Source organism: Oncorhynchus mykiss, chromosome 7, assembly GCF_013265735.2.
Source record: "Oncorhynchus mykiss isolate Arlee chromosome 7, USDA_OmykA_1.1, whole genome shotgun sequence".
Taxonomy (NCBI): Eukaryota; Metazoa; Chordata; class Actinopteri; order Salmoniformes; family Salmonidae; genus Oncorhynchus; species Oncorhynchus mykiss.
Window position 1 is genome coordinate 70017843 of NC_048571.1, and position 17456 is coordinate 70035298.

The 17456-nt window shown below is 43.2% G+C and overlaps 1 protein-coding gene across 9 annotated transcripts in view; it reads left to right on the forward strand.

Annotated features, from left to right (window-relative positions):
- Positions 1-16966, forward strand: part of LOC110529011 (pleckstrin homology domain-containing family A member 6) — a 221910-nt gene extending 204944 nt beyond the window's left edge. For 4 of the 9 annotated variants that reach the window (XM_036983963.1, XM_036983964.1, XM_036983966.1 and 1 more), the window contains 7 exons: positions 585-691; positions 956-1111; positions 2637-2792; positions 5467-5594; positions 5841-5998; positions 10428-10535; positions 14531-16137. In XM_036983963.1, the coding sequence (XP_036839858.1) occupies positions 585-691; positions 956-1111; positions 2637-2792; positions 5467-5594; positions 5841-5998; positions 10428-10525 (803 nt within the window). In that variant the 3' untranslated portion in view covers positions 10526-10535; positions 14531-16137. Of the gene's footprint in view, positions 1-584; positions 692-955; positions 1112-2636; positions 2793-5466; positions 5595-5840; positions 5999-10427; positions 10536-14530; positions 16139-16698; positions 16762-16909 lie in introns of those variants that run through there. The other 5 variants (XM_036983962.1, XM_036983960.1, XR_005052654.1 and 2 more) reach the window with 4 other exon arrangements.
- Positions 16967-17456: the final 490 nt, after the last annotated feature.

The following is a 17456-nucleotide window of genomic DNA, read 5'->3' on the forward strand; positions in this document are numbered from 1 at the left end:
GGGTATTATTACAAGGGAGTGTTATGGGGTATTATTACAAGGGGGTATTATGGGGGTATTATTACAAGGGAGTGTTATGGGGGTATTATTACAAGGGGGTATTATGGGGGTATTATTACAAAGGAGTGTTATGGGGTATTATTACAAGGGAGTGTTATGGGGTATTATTACAAGGGGGTATTATGGTGTTATTATTACAAGGGGGTATTATGCAAACTTTTTCTGATCTAATCCCAAACTGTTAGATAACAGACTCATTGGAACGAAATCCTGTTTATATTCAGAAATGAAAGAACATCATCATCTAAAATATCAGAGTATTTACTGTATATACAAATATAATTAGATTACTAGTCCTCAGAACTAGGTGTACCTTATTAAAGTCAATTGTTTACATAATAATAGATTGGATTATGTAACCCCAATGACTGATCCTCTGTGTCTGCGTCCCAAACGGCACCCTATTGCCTACATAGTGCTCTATGGGCCCTGATCAAAAGTAGTGCACTATATAGGAATGTGGTGCCATTTGGGACACAACCTGTGTCATCCTCTGACATGCTGTTTGTCTCTCTCCTGTCCAGTGGGGATCGTTCCTCCCAGGACTAAGTCTCCCCTAGAGGACCAGGGCCAATCCTACGACCATGGAATCTCCCAACGCAACTGCAAGGTGCCTAATGGAATCTCCAGGGTAGGCAACATGCCAGAGAGGGCTTTCTGGAGCTCAGGAAACTCACAAACTATATGCATTATATTATATGATACATACACATTATGTTTTGTAACTACACTGTATTAGGATAGTGTTACTCATTGATGTTGCCTTTATGTTGTGGTGGTGGGCCTATGTCAGGTATATTGAATGGTGCTGTCAAATTTATATTTTATAGAGCAATACATTTGATGCTTCATCATATGATGGACAAGTTATTCCCATGTCATTCCCCTCTCCCAGGAGCGTCCGAAGAGTGCGGTGTTTCCGGCGGAGGTGAAGTCCAAGATGAGCGTTGAGGAGCAAAACAAGCGTATCCGTAGGAACCAGAGCAGCTCCGTCAGGGACAAGAGACGCAGCCTGAACCTGGGTAGCCAGGCTGGTACTAATTACAGAGTGGTAGGCTCTCTCTTCTATTTACATGTACAGTACCTGTCAAAACTTTGGACACATCTACTCCTTCAAGGGTTTTCTTTATTTTTACTATTTTCTACATTGTAGAATAATAGTGAAGACATCAAAACTATGAAATAACACATATGGAATCATGTAGTAACCAAAAAAGTGTTAAACAAACATTTTGAGATTCTTCAAAGTAGCCAGTCTTGCCAGCCTTTGCCTTGATGACAGCTTTGCACACTCTTGGCATTCTCTCAACTAGCTTCACCTGGAATGCTTTTCCAACAGTCTTGAAGGAGTTCCCACATATGGTGAGCACTTGTTGTCTGCTTTTCCTTCACTCTGCAGTCCAACTCATCCCAAACCATCTCAATTGGTTTGAGTTCGGATAATTGTGGAGGTCAGGTCATCTGATGCTGCACTCCATCAATCTCTTTCTTGGTCACGTAGCCCTTACAAATCAAATCAATTCAAATGTGTCACACATCAGCAGATGTTAATGCGAGTGTAGCGAAACGCTTGTACTTCGAGTTCTGAAAGTGCAGTAATATCTAACAAGTACTCTAACAATTCTCCAACAACTACCTAATATGTACATGTAAGTATATGGATGACCGATGGCTGAGCGGCATCCTGGAGGTGTATTTTGGATCGTTGTCCTGTTGAATAACAAATGATAGTCCCACTAAGTGCAAACCAGATGGGATTGTGTATCGCTCCAGAATGCTATGGGAGCCATGCTGGTGAAGTGTGCCGTGAATTCTAAATAAATCACGGACAGTGTCACCAGCAAAGCACCATCACACCTCCTCCTAAATGCTTTACGGTGCCACCCACGCGTGGAGATCATCCGTTCACCTACTCTGCGTCTCACAAGACACGGCGGTTGGAAACAAAAATCTCAAATTTGTACTCATCAGACTAAAGGTCAGATTTCCACCGGTCTAATTGATCGTGTTTCTTGACCTTTTGCAAGTCTCTTATTATTATTGGCATCCTTTAGTAGTGGTTTCTTTGCAGCAAATCGACCATGAAGGCCTGATTCACCCAGTCTCCTCTGAACAGTTGCTTTGAGATGTGTCTGTTACTTGAACTATGTGAAGCATTTATTTGGGCTGCAATTTCTGAGGCTGGTAACTAATGAATTTATCCTCTGTTAATTGAAATGCATTCCTAGGTCACTACCTCATGAAGCTGGTTGAGAAAATGCCAAGAGTGTGAAAAACTGTCATCAAGGCAAAGGGTGGCTACTTTGAAGAATCTAGTATACAATGTAGAAAATATTGAAAATAAAGAAAAACCCTTGAATGAGTACATGTCCAAACTTTTGACTGGTACAGTACATGTACCTCTATGAGCTAGACACCAGGAATATGTACTGTATGTTGAAATGTATTACAAAGGAAGATCCAGTATATTGCTCTGGCCTCTTGTCTATCTTTCCGGGCCATGTTGATTGGCTGAGCCCTTGGCTCGGCCTCTTAGTCTCTTTCCTGATTGGTTATCTCTGTGTGTGGGTGTCCAGGTGAGGCGGAGGCTGACAACCCATGAGGTGGACATCAATGACCTGGAGGCTGCAGTACGGGGCGAGGGGGTACAAGAGTCACCCCGGGAGGAGATTGCTCGCCTCAGACGGATACAGATGGAACCTGACCAGTACAACCTGGACATCAGCAAAGAGGTTAGACACACTCTGACCAACAACCACACTATGTGATACAATCATTATGTGACTATGATCCAATTGTGATGTGATATAGTTGTGCTCAGTAACACTTCATTCTGTGGAGCTCTTTCAGCTGGTATTTGTCTGGTATAAAACAAATGCAGTGATAATTAACAATTTAGAAGATGTTTTTGTGGGTGTAGTGATATCTATAACAGTGTAGTAATATCTAACAATTCACAAGAACAAACACAAATCTAAAAGTAAAATAATGAAATGAATAAATAAATAAATATTAGGATGAGCAATGTCGGAGTGGCATTGACTAAAATACAGTAGAATAGAATACAGTATGTACATATGAAATGAATAAGCGGTATGTAAACGTTATTCATTCTTAAGGATTAGTGTTCCGTCAATGGGATAGTTGTAAATCATGCAGCTATCAAGATAGCAGCTATCAAGATGCAGCTATCAAGATGCAGCTATCAAGATGCAGCTATCAAGATAGCATATTTTAGAATAACAACAAATGTTGGTGCATAAAAGTGTCTTATATCGGCTGAAAGCTTAAATTCTTGTTAATATATCTACACTGTCCTATTTACAGTAACTATTACTGCAACAAATGCCATACTATTGTTTGAGGAGAGCTCCCAACAACAAAACACCTTTTTCAACCCAATAGGTTTGATAAATTCACCTTTGAAGGTGAAATTTATACTTACATTCTGAAATCATGCCCTAATTTATCATCCAAAGGGTCCCAGAGATAACATGAAGTATCGTTTGTTAGATAAAATTATTTTTCATATCCTAAAAAGGTCCATATATCGCGGGTGATCGATTTTGTGTTTCCACTTGTTCAATTTGCAAACAAAGGAATCTGTGAAAATCGCACCCTAATCGTTGTTTGAACGAGTCAAATCACGTTTGTATGTATTCCTCCGATATCCTAGATGGTAACAAGACTTCACTATATATATCATTAGGGGTGTAGTATATCCTATGGACACCATATTTGGTCAGAGAGCGACGCCTTCATGGCACGCCGATGACGCGGGCGGCCATCACTTGAAGGACTGTATCTTTGTCAAATAAGCACCAATCGGGGTCAAGCTAGATAGCCAATGAGCTGGGCTTTACGGGAGTATCCAGAAACCCTGTCTCGGTCGCAAAATGTAGGCGCTAACCATTTCTTTTTTGAATTTTACCCCGTTTTCTCCCCAATTTCGTGGTATCCAATTGTTTTAGTAGCTATTATCTTGTCTCATCGCTACAACTCCCGTACTGGCTCGGGAGAGACGAGTTTACTTTCAAATGGTACCAAGGATATGCATTTCCTTGTTTAAGGGCCTGAGCTACAGGCAGTTAGATTTGGGTATGTCTTTTAGGCGAAAATTGAAAAAGATTGGGCTATTATTAAAGTGACCAGTGATTCCATGTCTATGTACATAGGGCAGCAGCCTCTAAGGTGCAGGGTTTATTAACCGTGTGGTCACTGGCTAGTGATGGCTATTTAACAGTCTGATGGCCTTGAGATATAAGCTGTTTTTCAGTCTTTCTGTCCCAGCTTTGATGCACCTGTACTGAACTCGCCATCTGGATGATGGCGGGGTGAACAGACTGTGGCTCGGGTGGTTGATGTCCTTTATCTTTTTAGCCTTCCTATGACATCGGGTGCTGTAGGTGTCCTGGAGGGCAGGCAGTATGCCCCCGGTGATGCGTTGGGCAGACCGCATTACCCTCTGGAGAGCCCTGCGGTTGTGGGTGGTGCAGTTGCCGTACCAGGCGGTGATTCACCACACTGTGTTGGTGGACCATTTCAGATCATCAGTTATGTGGAAGCCGAGGAACTTGAAGCTTTCCACCTTATCCGCCGTGGTCTTGTCAATGTGGATAGGGTCGTGCTCCCTCTGCTTTTTTCTGCTTCTTTGTTTTGTTTGGCGTTGAGGGAGAGGTTATTTTCCTGGCACCACTCCGTCAGGTCCCTCACCTGTTAGTACACACTAAGTGGTAATGAAGATGTAGAGGAGGCGGCTCATTAGAATCTTTTGGGGCATGGTTTGATCACAGCTCTTTTTGTGCAGCCGTGAGTTAGTCATTCCAGTTGATTTCATCTGTTATATGTTAAATATGATCATTGTTAGTGATGGTGTTTTGTGAAAGACTCATGTATGGCTTGTGTCAATTGAAAGTGATGTGTAAATCAGTGGTTCTCAATTCTCTCCTCAGGGACCCCCAGTCGTTTCAGATCTAGCACACCTGTTTCAAACTCACAATAATTAAACCTATGGAATTGTAACAATATAATATTGCTAACCAGAAAAAGTAACCCAGTATTGTTCTTCAAATGGTTATTTCCAGAACATTGAAATGGTTCTATACAGTACCAAAAAGGGTTGTTTTTTTTGTGCTATATAGAGCCTTTTTGTTTATATTTTTTTATTGAATCATAGGAGTGGTTCTTTATTGCACCATAAACGGTTCTGCTATTATTACGAGCTAAATTATCCTTATTTGGCCCTATATAGAAAAGTTTGTTTTTAGTGTGTGCTGGCTTCAAATCATTTCCCACAATTGGTCACTACTTGTTTACGTAATGTTTTTTCTAATTGCAAACCAAGTAAATAGTGGGCCATAAAATAAAAGATGATCAAACCTCATCTGTAACTCGTTGTGTCCTCAGCTGTGTACTCCAGACAAGGTTCTGATTCCGGAGCGTTACCTGGACGTGGACACTCCTCTCAGCCCAGAGGAGCAAAAGGAGAAACAGAAGAAAGTAGAGAGGATCAAGACGCTCATTGCCAAATCAAAGTATGTACAGACACTACTGAACTACTATCTAACACAGCTCTCACACAGTACAGCAGTGTATTTAGCCAAAGTTTGGCTAAACGTTCTCCCATCTACTGATTATCTGATTCATATCTGAATGATGGGATGCCACATATTCTGTATAAAAAGGTATAATTTAATCTCCTTTCTCTTGCGCTCTACTTCTTTTCTTTGTCACTCTCTCGCCCTCCTCTCCCCCTCCCCTCTGCCCATCACTCCCTCCAGTCTCCAGAACGTGGTTCCCCTATTGGATGGTCCTACTGAGGGGGTTGGTTCCCACCACCAGGGTAACCCAGAGCAGCAGCTCCAGGACCAGGAGAAGAGGATTGAGATCTCCTGTGCCCTGGCCACCGAGGCCTCACGACGCTCCCGTCTGCTCTCCGGTGAGGACGCCACCACAGCCTGCCGCCCCACCGCCACCACACCGACCACCTTGTCGCTACGGTTATCCCCCTCACGGTTATTGTTGCCCACCCCGGGCCCGTCGCACCCCTGTCATTGAGAGGACCCCCCAGCGACGAGTGGTGATGTGTTGCTGCAACACCCCCCACCGCCATCCAAAACCCCTTCTCTCTCTGCCACTATGATACACATGTCCACCACCAACCACACGTGTTCAAACCTTCTCCAGCTGTTTGCATCACACTCAACATCCCTAACTGCTGTGATGTGATTAGATTGGAGGTTAACCTAGTCGAACTGCCTTGTTATAAAAATAAATCTGGGGATAAAATATACAACGAGGGCCATTTCCATCAACTTTAAAATCCCAATGTAACTCAATGTAACTCCTAGTTAAACCTCATTGTCTGTCTGCAAACGACTCCACTATCCAACACTTATGAAAGTGTTGCCATGTTGGCACCAGATGTTCCAGGGTGATAATCTTCCATTGAGAAATGCAAGTTAGAATGGAATGTTATGGAACGTCTGGTGCTAGCAGGGAAGATAGTTCACCAAACTCTTATCTCTGGCTCTGCCTGTTTCACAGTCTGTCTCACTACCCCCACTTTCCACTCTCCACAATATTCACTGTATGTCTCACTACCCCCACTCTCCACAATATTCACTGTCTGTCTCACTACACCCACTCTCCACTCTCCACAATATTCACTGTCTGTCTCACTACCCCCACTCTCCACTCTCCACAATATTCACTGCATGTCTCACTACCCCCACTCTCCACAATATTCACTGCATGTCTCACTACCCCCACTCTCCACAATATTCACTGTCTGTCTCACTACCCCCACTCTCCACAATATTCACTGTCTGTCTCACTACCCCCACTCTCCACAATATTCACTGTCTGTCTCACTACCCCCACTCTCCACAATATTCACTGTCTGTCTCACTACCCCCACTCTCCACAATATTCACTGTCTGTCTCACTACCCCCACTCTCCACTCTCCACAATATTCACTGTCTGTCTCACTACAACACTCCTCCACTCTCCACAATATTCACTGTCTGTCTCACTACCCCAATCCTCCACTCTCCAAAATATTCACTGTCTGTCTCACTACCCCCACTCTCCACTCTCCACAATATCCACTGTCTGTCTCACTACCCCCACTCTCCACAATATTCACTGTCTGTCTCACTACCCCCACTCTCCACAATATTCACTCTCTGTCTCACTACCCCCACTCTCCACTCTCCACAATATTCACTGTCTGTCTCACTACCCCCACTCTCCACAATATTCACTGCATGTCCCACTACAACACTCCTCCACTCTCCACAATATTCACTGTCTGTCTCAATACCCCCACTCTCCACTCTCCACAATATGCACTGTCTGTCTCACTACCCCCACTCTCCACAATATTCACTGTCTGTCTCACTACCCCCACTCTCCACTCTCCACAATATTCACTGCATGTCTCACTACAACACTCTCCACTCTCCACAATATTCACTGTCTGTCTCACTACCCCCACTCTCCACTCTCCACAATATTCACTGTCTGTCTCACTACCCCCACTCTCCACTCTCCACAATATTCACTGTCTGTCTCACTACCCCCACTCTCCACTCTCCACAATATTCACTGTCTGTCTCACTACCCCCACTCTCCACTCTCCACAATATTCACTGTCTGTCTCACTACCCCCACTCTCCACAATATTCACTGTCTGTCTCACTACCCCCACTCTCCACTCTCCACAATATTCACTGCATGTCTCACTACCCCCACTCTCCACTCTCCACAATATTCACTGTCTGTCTCACTACCCCCACTCTCCACTCTCCACAATATTCACTGTCTGTCTCACTACCCCCACTCTCCACTCTCCACAATATTCACTGTCTGTCTCACTACCCCCACTCTCCACTCTCCACAATATTCACTGTCTGTCTCACTACCCCCACTCTCCACAATATTCACTGTCTGTCTCACTACCCCCACTCTCCACTCTCCACAATATTCACTGCATGTCTCACTACCCCCACTCTCCACTCTCCACAATATTCACTGTCTGTCTCACTACCCCCACTCTCCACTCTCCACAATATTCACTGTCTGTCTCACTACCCCCACTCTCCACTCTCCACAATATTCACTGCATGTCTCACTACCCCTACTCCTCCAATCTCCACAATATTAACTGTCTGTCTCACTACCTCCACTCTCCACAATATTCACTGTCTGTCTCACTACCCCCACTCTCCACTCTCCACAATATTCACTGTCTGTCTCACTACCCCCACTTTCCACTCTCCACAATACTCACTGCATGTCTCACTACCCCACTCCTCCACTCTTCACAATATTCACTGTCCTTCTCACTACTCCCACTCTCCACACTATTCACTGCATGTCTCACTACAACACTCTCCACTCTCCACAATATTCACTGTCTGTCTCACTACCCCCACTCTCCACTCTCCACAATATTCACTGCATGTCTCACTACCCCACTCCTCCACTCTCCACAATATTCACTGTCTGTCTCACTACCCCCACTCTCCACAATATTCACTGCATGTCTCACTACAACACTCCTCCACTCTCCACAATATTCACTGTCTGTCTCACTACCCCACTCCTCCACTCTCCACAATATTCATTGTCTGTCTCACTACCCCCACTCTCCACAATATTCACTGTCTGTTTCACTACCCCCACTCTCCACAATATTCACTGTCTGTCTCACTACCCCCACTCTCCACTCTCCACAATATTCACTGTCTGTCTCACTACCCCCACTCTCCACAATATTCACTGCATGTCCCACTACAACACTCCTCCACTCTCCACAATATTCACTGTCTGTCTCACTACCCCCACTCTCCACTCTCCACAATATTCACTGTCTGTCTCACTACCCCCACTCTCCACTCTCCACAATATTCACTGTCTGTCTCACTACCCCCACTCTCCACTCTCCACAATATTCACTGTCTGTCTCACTACCCCCACTCTCCTCAATATTCACTGTCTTTCTCACTACCCCCACTCTCCACTCTCCACAATATTCACTGCATGTCTCACTACCCCCACTCTCCACTCTCCACAATATTCACTGTCTGTCTCACTACCCCCACTCTCCACTCTCCACAATATTCACTGTCTGTCTCACTACCCCCACTCTCCACTCTCCACAATATTCACTGCATGTCTCACTACCCCCACTCTCCACTCTCCACAATATTCACTGTCTGTTTCACTACCCCTACTCCTCCAATCTCCACAATATTAACTGTCTGTCTCACTACCTCCACTCTCCACAATATTCACTGTCTGTCTCACTACCCCCACTCTCCACAATATTCACTGTCTGTCTCAATACCCCCACTCTCCACTCTCCACAATATTCACTGTCTGTCTCACTACCCCACTCCTCCACTCTCCACAATATTCACTACAAACGCTGATGCTCCACTGTCTTACCAAGAGGCTCTACTATATAGTCCTTGAAGATCGCAAAGACTATATAGTTAGATCGACAGTTTCCGTTTGCTCAAAACTATGACTCAATTTTTTACTGCTTACCCTTTGTCTCTGCCCCCCTACCCACAACCAACCACATATTCACAATGGCATCACAGTTAACTTTATGATTACGGGAAATTGAACATCATCTTGTCAGCTTTAAGTGATGAGCTGTTGAAAAACAAAACTGGCTTGATTTATCAACTCTTATCAGCTTCCTCCCTCACCTCGTCCCTCGTCCCAGCCTGGGCTCGAACCAGGGACCCTCTGCACACATCAACCACGAAGTATCGTTACCCATCGTGCCACAAAAGTCGTGGCCCTTGCAGAGCAAGGGGAACAACTACTTCTAGGTCTCAGAGCGAGTGACGTCACCGACTGAAACACTATTAGCGCGCACCACCGCTAACTAGCTAGCCATTTCACCTCGGCCACACCATGAGTATTCAGTCATTCTATGTGCTGCCTGCTGTCAGTCATGGTCATAAAAACATGGTCCAGCTGCACAGAGTTCAAACCAAGTTTGCGCTTTATACTGTATCTGTGTTTCTCTGGTGATGCCAGATAGCAACTATTTTTTTTTTGTCTAGCCTCCTTAGGCTCCAGAGCCTAAGTGCTCTGAATGTGTGTAGGTGAACTCCAGATCTAGGTGCAAAGGCTTTATCATAGTACACTTGCTACATCCTCTTGCTTCCTCAGTACAGAGCTACAGGCTAAGCACCATTTATCTTATGCTAGTGAGGTGATGTGAGTGCACAGTCTCCCCTGTTTTATCTCCCTCACTCTACCTACCCTTTTTAAATTGCTTTACACCTTTATGTTTTGCTATTTGTTTTGCTCGTTCTCACGTCACACCCCAATTCCATTCCAGCCCAGTGCGCCCCCAGCCCCCTCACCTCCCCGACCAGCCTGGCCCCTCCCCCCTCCTCCACTGGTTTCTCCGACTCCGCCCACATCATGAAGGTGTGAGTCTGTGAAGGTGAGTCCCCGCCCACCGAACACACCTTCCTCCTCCCTTAACCCCCCACTCCCCCTTAACCCCTCGCTGGTTACCGTACCTCCTACCTCTCCTGGTTAGGCAGCGCTCTCTGTTTTTCCCTCAGGTGATGTCTTGACCAATTGCAGCAGGTGGACATCAAGGGATCTTTTATCGTTACCTTTTATTACTATCTGCTTTGCTCAATTGTTTCACTAACTGGAAAACAATTCAGAATGCACTCAATGGCCAGTGCTAACATGAGATTTTTGCTAAGTGTACCAAAATAAACATACACCAACAGTATATTACTACCAGTCCTTTCCATATACTGTACTCTTTGTAAGGTAAGGAAACCATTAATCAATACAGATATAGCAGTGAACTATCCTTTTAAGATTTATGGCTGTTATTTATTAATATCACTGTGTCAGATCAGTATGGATAAGCTGTTATTACTATTGTCACAGGGTCAGATCAGTGTGGATAAGCTGTTATTACTATTATCACAGTGTCAGGTCAGTGTGGAAAAGCTGTTATTACTATTGTCAGAGTCAGGTCAGTATGGATAAGCTGTTATTACTATTATCACTGTGTCAGGTCAGTGTGGATAAGCTGTTATTACTATTATCACAGTGTCAGATCAGTATGGATAAGCTGTTATTACTATTATCACAGGGTCAGGTCAGTGTGGATAAGCTGTTATTACTATTATCACAGAGTCAGATCAGTATGGATAAGCTGTTATTACTATTCTCACAGAGTCAGGTCAGTGTGGATAAGCTGTTATTACTATTAACACAGAGTCAGATCCGTATGGATAAGCTGTTATTACTATTCTCACAGAGTCAGGTCAGTGTGGATAAGCTGTTATTACTATTATCACAGGGTCAGATCAGTATGGATAAGGTGTTATTACAATTATCACAGAGTCAGATCAGTATGGATAAGCTGTTATTACTATTATAACAGGGTCAGGTCAGTGTGGATAAGCTGTTATACTAGTATCACATCATCAGATCAGTGTGGATATGCTGTTATTACTATTATCACAGGGTCAGGTCAGTGTGGATAAGCTGTTATTACTATTATCACAGTGTCAGGTAAGTGTGGATAAGCTGTTATTACTATTATCACAGTGTCAGATCAGTATGGATAAGCTGTTATTACTATTATCACTGTGTCAGATCAGTATGGATAAGCTGTTATTACTATTATCACTGTGTCAGGTCAGTGTGGATAAGCTGTTATTACTAGTATCACTGTGTCAGATCAGTATGGATAAGCTGTTATTACTATTATCACTGTGTCAGATCAGTGTGGATAAGCTGTTATTACTATTATCACTGTGTCAGATCAGTTTGGATAAGCTGTTATTACTATTCTCACAGAGTCAGGTCAGTGTGGATAAGCTGTTATTACTATTATCACGGGGTCAGATCAGTATGGATAAGGTGTTATTACAATTATCACAGAGTCAAATCAGTATGGATAAGCTGTTATTACTATTATAACAGGGTCAGGTCAGTGTGGATAAGCTGTTATACTAGTATCACATCATCAGATCAGTGTGGATATGCTGTTATTACTATTATCACAGGGTCAGGTCAATGTGGATAAGCTGTTATTACTATTATCACAGTGTCAGGTAAGTGTGGATAAGCTGTTATTACTATTATCACAGTGTCAGATCAGTATGGATAAGCTGTTATTACTATTATCACTGTGTCAGATCAGTATGGATAAGCTGTTATTACTATTATCACTGTGTCAGGTCAGTGTGGATAAGCTGTTATTACTAGTATCACTGTGTCAGATCAGTATGGATAAGCTGTTATTACTATTATCACAGTGTCAGATCAGTATGGATAAGCTGTTATTACTATTATCACTGTGTCAGATCAGTGGGGCTAAGCTGTTATTACTATTATCACTGTGTCAGATCAGTATGGATAAGCTGTTATTACTATTATCACTGTGTCAGATCAGTGTGGATAAGCTGTTATTACTATTATCACTGTGTCAGATCAGTTTGGATAAGCTGTTATTACTATTATCACTGTGTCAGATCAGTGTGGATAAGCTGTTATTACTATTATCACATGGTCAGATCAGTGGGGCTAAGCTGTTATTACTGACAACACTCAGTGGTTTTGGCTCTGCATGCCTGATGTTGCTCCATGTGTGTCCTAAATGGCACCCCATTCCCCATTTTGTCCAGAGGCCTATGGGACTAGGGTGGCATTTGGGATGCAGCCTCTATTTTTCTGCCTTGGACCAGTCAATTTAGAGCTATTCACGTTGAATAAAGCCAGGCTTCCACATCCAACACATATTCAGCAATGAACCCAGATAATGATAAACTGCTGTTTCAGACTTTGAAGATAACAGACATCACATTCAACTAATAATAAGAGGATCGCTCTGACTGTCAGCACTTTAGTTTTATCATATCAGACTGGGATGAATACCAGATATTTGAGTTAGTTTAAATATTGAGGGATCGACACTGGGTGGTTGCGACGGTAATGCAACCATTATCTTTATAAGCCCTCCAGAAGACATTCTTGTCATTTCTTGTCAAGAAATCAAACCTCAAAAACTATACTGATTTATTTCCCTTTCATTGTGTTTGGCAAAAACAACTCAAGATATCCGCCTTACTTTTAAACATTGGCAGGATCACACATGGCCCTTACAAAAACCAAATGCACAAATTGAATGCAGACGTACACCAATAGCACAAGACTGCAATGCCTTAAAATACCTTGAAGTCCATGGGTAGTATTAGGTTCAAACCTAATGTCTTTCTGCTTGGCTTATGATGTTCAGGGTCTATTGTCCATATACTCACACCAAACATACTTCCATGACTTTCTATGATCATTGTTGTTGTTGTTTTTTTGATAAATCAGCACATTTCCTAAGACCATTGTGGACTTGTTTTACCCAAAATTACAACTATGCAGGAAAAGTATGTTAGCTGGAAAATTACTCAAGTTGATGTTGCGCTGCGGCTTTCTTGGCCTGGTTGTGACAGCTATTGAATCCCTTCAATAACCACTCTCCCACATAACAGGGGCACTTCATGTACTGTGCGACAGGATTCTCAGCTGTGATTGGTTCAAACTGGCCTGGAGCGGTTTACCAAAATGAAGCATCACAGAGAGTTGTCCTGTGGTCAAATTAGCATTTAGAGTCACACGAAGACATAACAGAATGGGATCTCATATGAGTTCGAATGCATTTCCTTTCCTTGCTTTCAGTTTTCATTGTGTCTCTGTTTGAATGTTTTTTAAGAGTTTTATTGGAGTTAAAGTGTATTCTCTCTCTCTCCTTCCCGTCCTCCCTCTATCTATCACTGTCTATCTATATCACTGTCTCTATCTCTGTGTCTATCTCTGTGTCTGTCTCTGTGTCTGTGTCTATCTCTATGTCTATTTCTGTGTTTATCTATGTGTATATCTATGTCTCTATCTCTGTGTCTATCTCTGCACCTATGTATGTATCTATCTCTGTCTCTATCTATATCACTGTCTCTATCTCTGTGTCTGTCTCTGTGTCTGTCTCTGTGTCTGTCTCTGTGTCTGTCTCTGTGTCTATCTCTATGTCTATTCCTGTGTTTATCTATGTGTATATCTATGTGTCTATCTCTGCACCTATGTATGTATCTATCTCTGTGTCTATCTCTGTGTCTATCACTGTGTCTCTCTGTGTCTATCTCTGTGTCTCTCTGTGTCTATCTCTGCCTCTAACTCTGCGTCTATCTCTGTCTCTATCTCTGTGTATCTCTGTGTCTATCTCTGTCTCTGTGTTTATCTCTGTCTCCATCTCTGTCTCTATCTCTGTCTCTATTCCTGTGTCTATGTCTATCTCTATCCCTGTCTCTGTCTATCTCTGTCTCTATTCCTATGTCTATCTCTATCCCTGTCTCTGTCTCTATCTCTGTCTCTATTCCTATGTCTATCTCTATCCCTCTCTCCCTTTTTCATGTCTAGCTCAAGCTCTGGCTGCCGTTAGGTTTGATGGAGCATCCTTCTGAGGATCCACTGGAATATAAAGAATAAGCCCAAAGAAACTGGTTTTGTTTAGTCTCTGACCGCACGCCCGCCGGTGTATAAACCCAACGACTTCCACAACAACACAACAGGAAAAAGGAAGCTGTCACAGGAAGTCTGGAAAGTTGGCCACCTGAGGACGTCTTCAAGCCAAACAGACTAATGATGGAGAAACGTAAACTTATGTGCACACCTCCCACCCACCCCAGGGGCTGCTATAACAGCAATCTCCACTCTCCCTCTGTCAATTACCACACTTACACTCTTCCTCTCAGCCTAGGCCTGGTAGAAAAGAGCTTCTCTATGAGGGCAGGAAAAGCAAACAAAACACAATGTTGTAATTTTCACAATTTTCGGTGTACACAATTTTTTGAAGCTACTAAACTAGCCATAGAGCATGGGGTGTATACAGTACATTACTCTAACATGGCCTCCGCCATGCTAAACAGACAGTGAGACAGTGTTTCTCTGTTACTCAGCTCAGAACGGTATCTGCTATGGAAAGATTAGAAGGACCACAGAGACCAGAAGCCAAGGACAGTAGAGTTTTGTGACTGAACGGTTCAGGAGGGCACTTATTGTATGTGATGCACAGATCTCAGTTAAGATGATTAGGAAAGAGGACTGGCTGAGCTGGACTTTAGGAAGAATGGATGAATGTTTTTATTGGTGCAGAGAGTAGTAGAACAAATCAGAGACTGATGTGTTTAGTGTAACAGAAAAAGGTCACAGAGGAGAAGGAGGTGAATGGAGGGTGGTTCAAGAACCATAAAGAGATAAAAGTAGTAACAGTAACAGAACGGTACCAGAACAGAATGCGGCATCTTAAGAGCAATGTGGTCTTCTCTCTATTTGACCCCTGGGTCATATAGTCTTGATTCTGATTGGCCCCTGGGTCATTGTCTCTAACTCAGTTAAACAGCCCTTGACCCTCAGAGGCTATTAGTGGGGAGAGCTGTACTGCATGCAAGCACAGTGTCGCACAGTAAACACACACACACCCTTCGTTCCCACCTCAATCCACTGGTGTGGATGGGTGTATAGCAGTGCTTGATGTGCCCCCCCCCCCCCCCCCCCCCTCCCCCTCTCTATTCCTTTCCAACCCTCTCATCCCTGGTGAGGAACACACCTGTTGAACACTTACCTGACCCACTGTTCCTGCCTCCCAGCCCCTTCTCCAGGCTTGGCTATCCCCTTCGGTTCCCTCTTCTGCCTACACCCCGAGCTGGTTGGAACCTGGATGTGTATGTGTGTGACTGTCTACAGGAAGACCCATTCTGACTCTGGTAACTGTGAATCTAGATGTAAGTAAAGCCCAAACACCTTTAGCAATAAAGCCACTGTCTTCTCTTACTCCTCTCACTGCTAGGACCTTTCTTCAGTGGTATAGTACGTCAATAGCTAAATGTCTGGAGAAAATCCATGCATACAGTACCAGTCAAAAGTTTGGACACACTTACTCATCCCAGGGTTTTTCTTTATTTTTACAATTTTCTACATTGTAGAATAATAGAGAAGACATCAAAACTATGAAATAACACACATGGAATCATGTAGTAACCAAAAAAAGAGTTAAACAAATCAAAATATGTTTTATATTTGAGATTCTTCAAAATAGCCACCCTTTGCCTTGATGACAGCTTTGCACACTCTTGGCATTCTCTCAACCAGCTTCAAGAGGTAATCACCTGGAATGCATTTCAATTAACAGGTTTGCCTTTTTAAAAGTTAATTTGTGGAATTTCTTTCCTTCTTAATGCGTTTGAGCCAAAGTTGTGCTGTGACAAGGTAGAGTTGGAATATAGAAGATAGCCCTATTTGGTAAAAGACCAAGTCTATATTAACTCAAGAACACCTCAAAAGATCAATGACAGGCCATCATTACTTTAAGACATGGAGGTCAGTCAATCCGGAAAATGTTAAGAACGTTGAAGTTTCTTCAAGTTGCAAAAATCATCAAGCGCTATGATAAAACAGGACACCAATAAGAATAAGAGACTTGCTTGGTCCAAGAAACACGAGCAATGGACATTAGACCGGTGGAAATCTGTCCTTTCGTACTAACATGCGATTTTTGGTTCCAACCGCTTTGTCTTTGTGAGATGCAGAGTAGGTGAACGGATGATATCCGCATGTGTGGTTCCCACCGTGAAGCATGGAGGAGGTGTGATGGTGTGGAGGTGCTTTGCTGGTGCCACTGTCAGTGATTTATTTAGAATTCAAGGTACACTTAACCAGCATGGCTACCACAGCATTGTGCAGTGATACACCATCCCATCTGGTTTGTGCTTAGTGGGACTATCATTTGTTTTTCAACAGGACAATGACCCAAAACACACCTCCAGGCTGTGTAAGGGCTATTTCACCAAGAAGGAGAGTGATGGAGTGCTGCATCAGATGACCTGGTCTCCACAATACCCGACCTCAAACCAATTGAGATGGTTTGGGATGAGTTGGACCGCAGAGTGAAGGAAAAGCAGCCAACAAGTGCTCAGCATATGTAGGAACTCCTTCAAGACTGTTGGAAAAGCATTCCAGGTGGGGCGGCAGGGTAGCCTAGTGGTTAGAGCGTTGGACTAGTAACTGGAAGGTTGCGAGTTCAAACCCCCGAGCTGACAAGGTACAAATCTGTCGTTCTGCCCCTGAACAGGCAGTTAACCCACTGTTCCCAGGCCGTCATTGAAAATAAGAATTTGTTCTTAACTGACTTGCCTAGTTAAATAAAGGTAAAATAAAAAATAAAATAAAAAAAAATAAAAAAAATAAAAAATAAAGAAAAACCTTTGCATGAGTAGGTATGTCCAAACTTTTGACTGGTACTGTACATATACAGGTATAAAAATATATATACATACAGTACAGTATA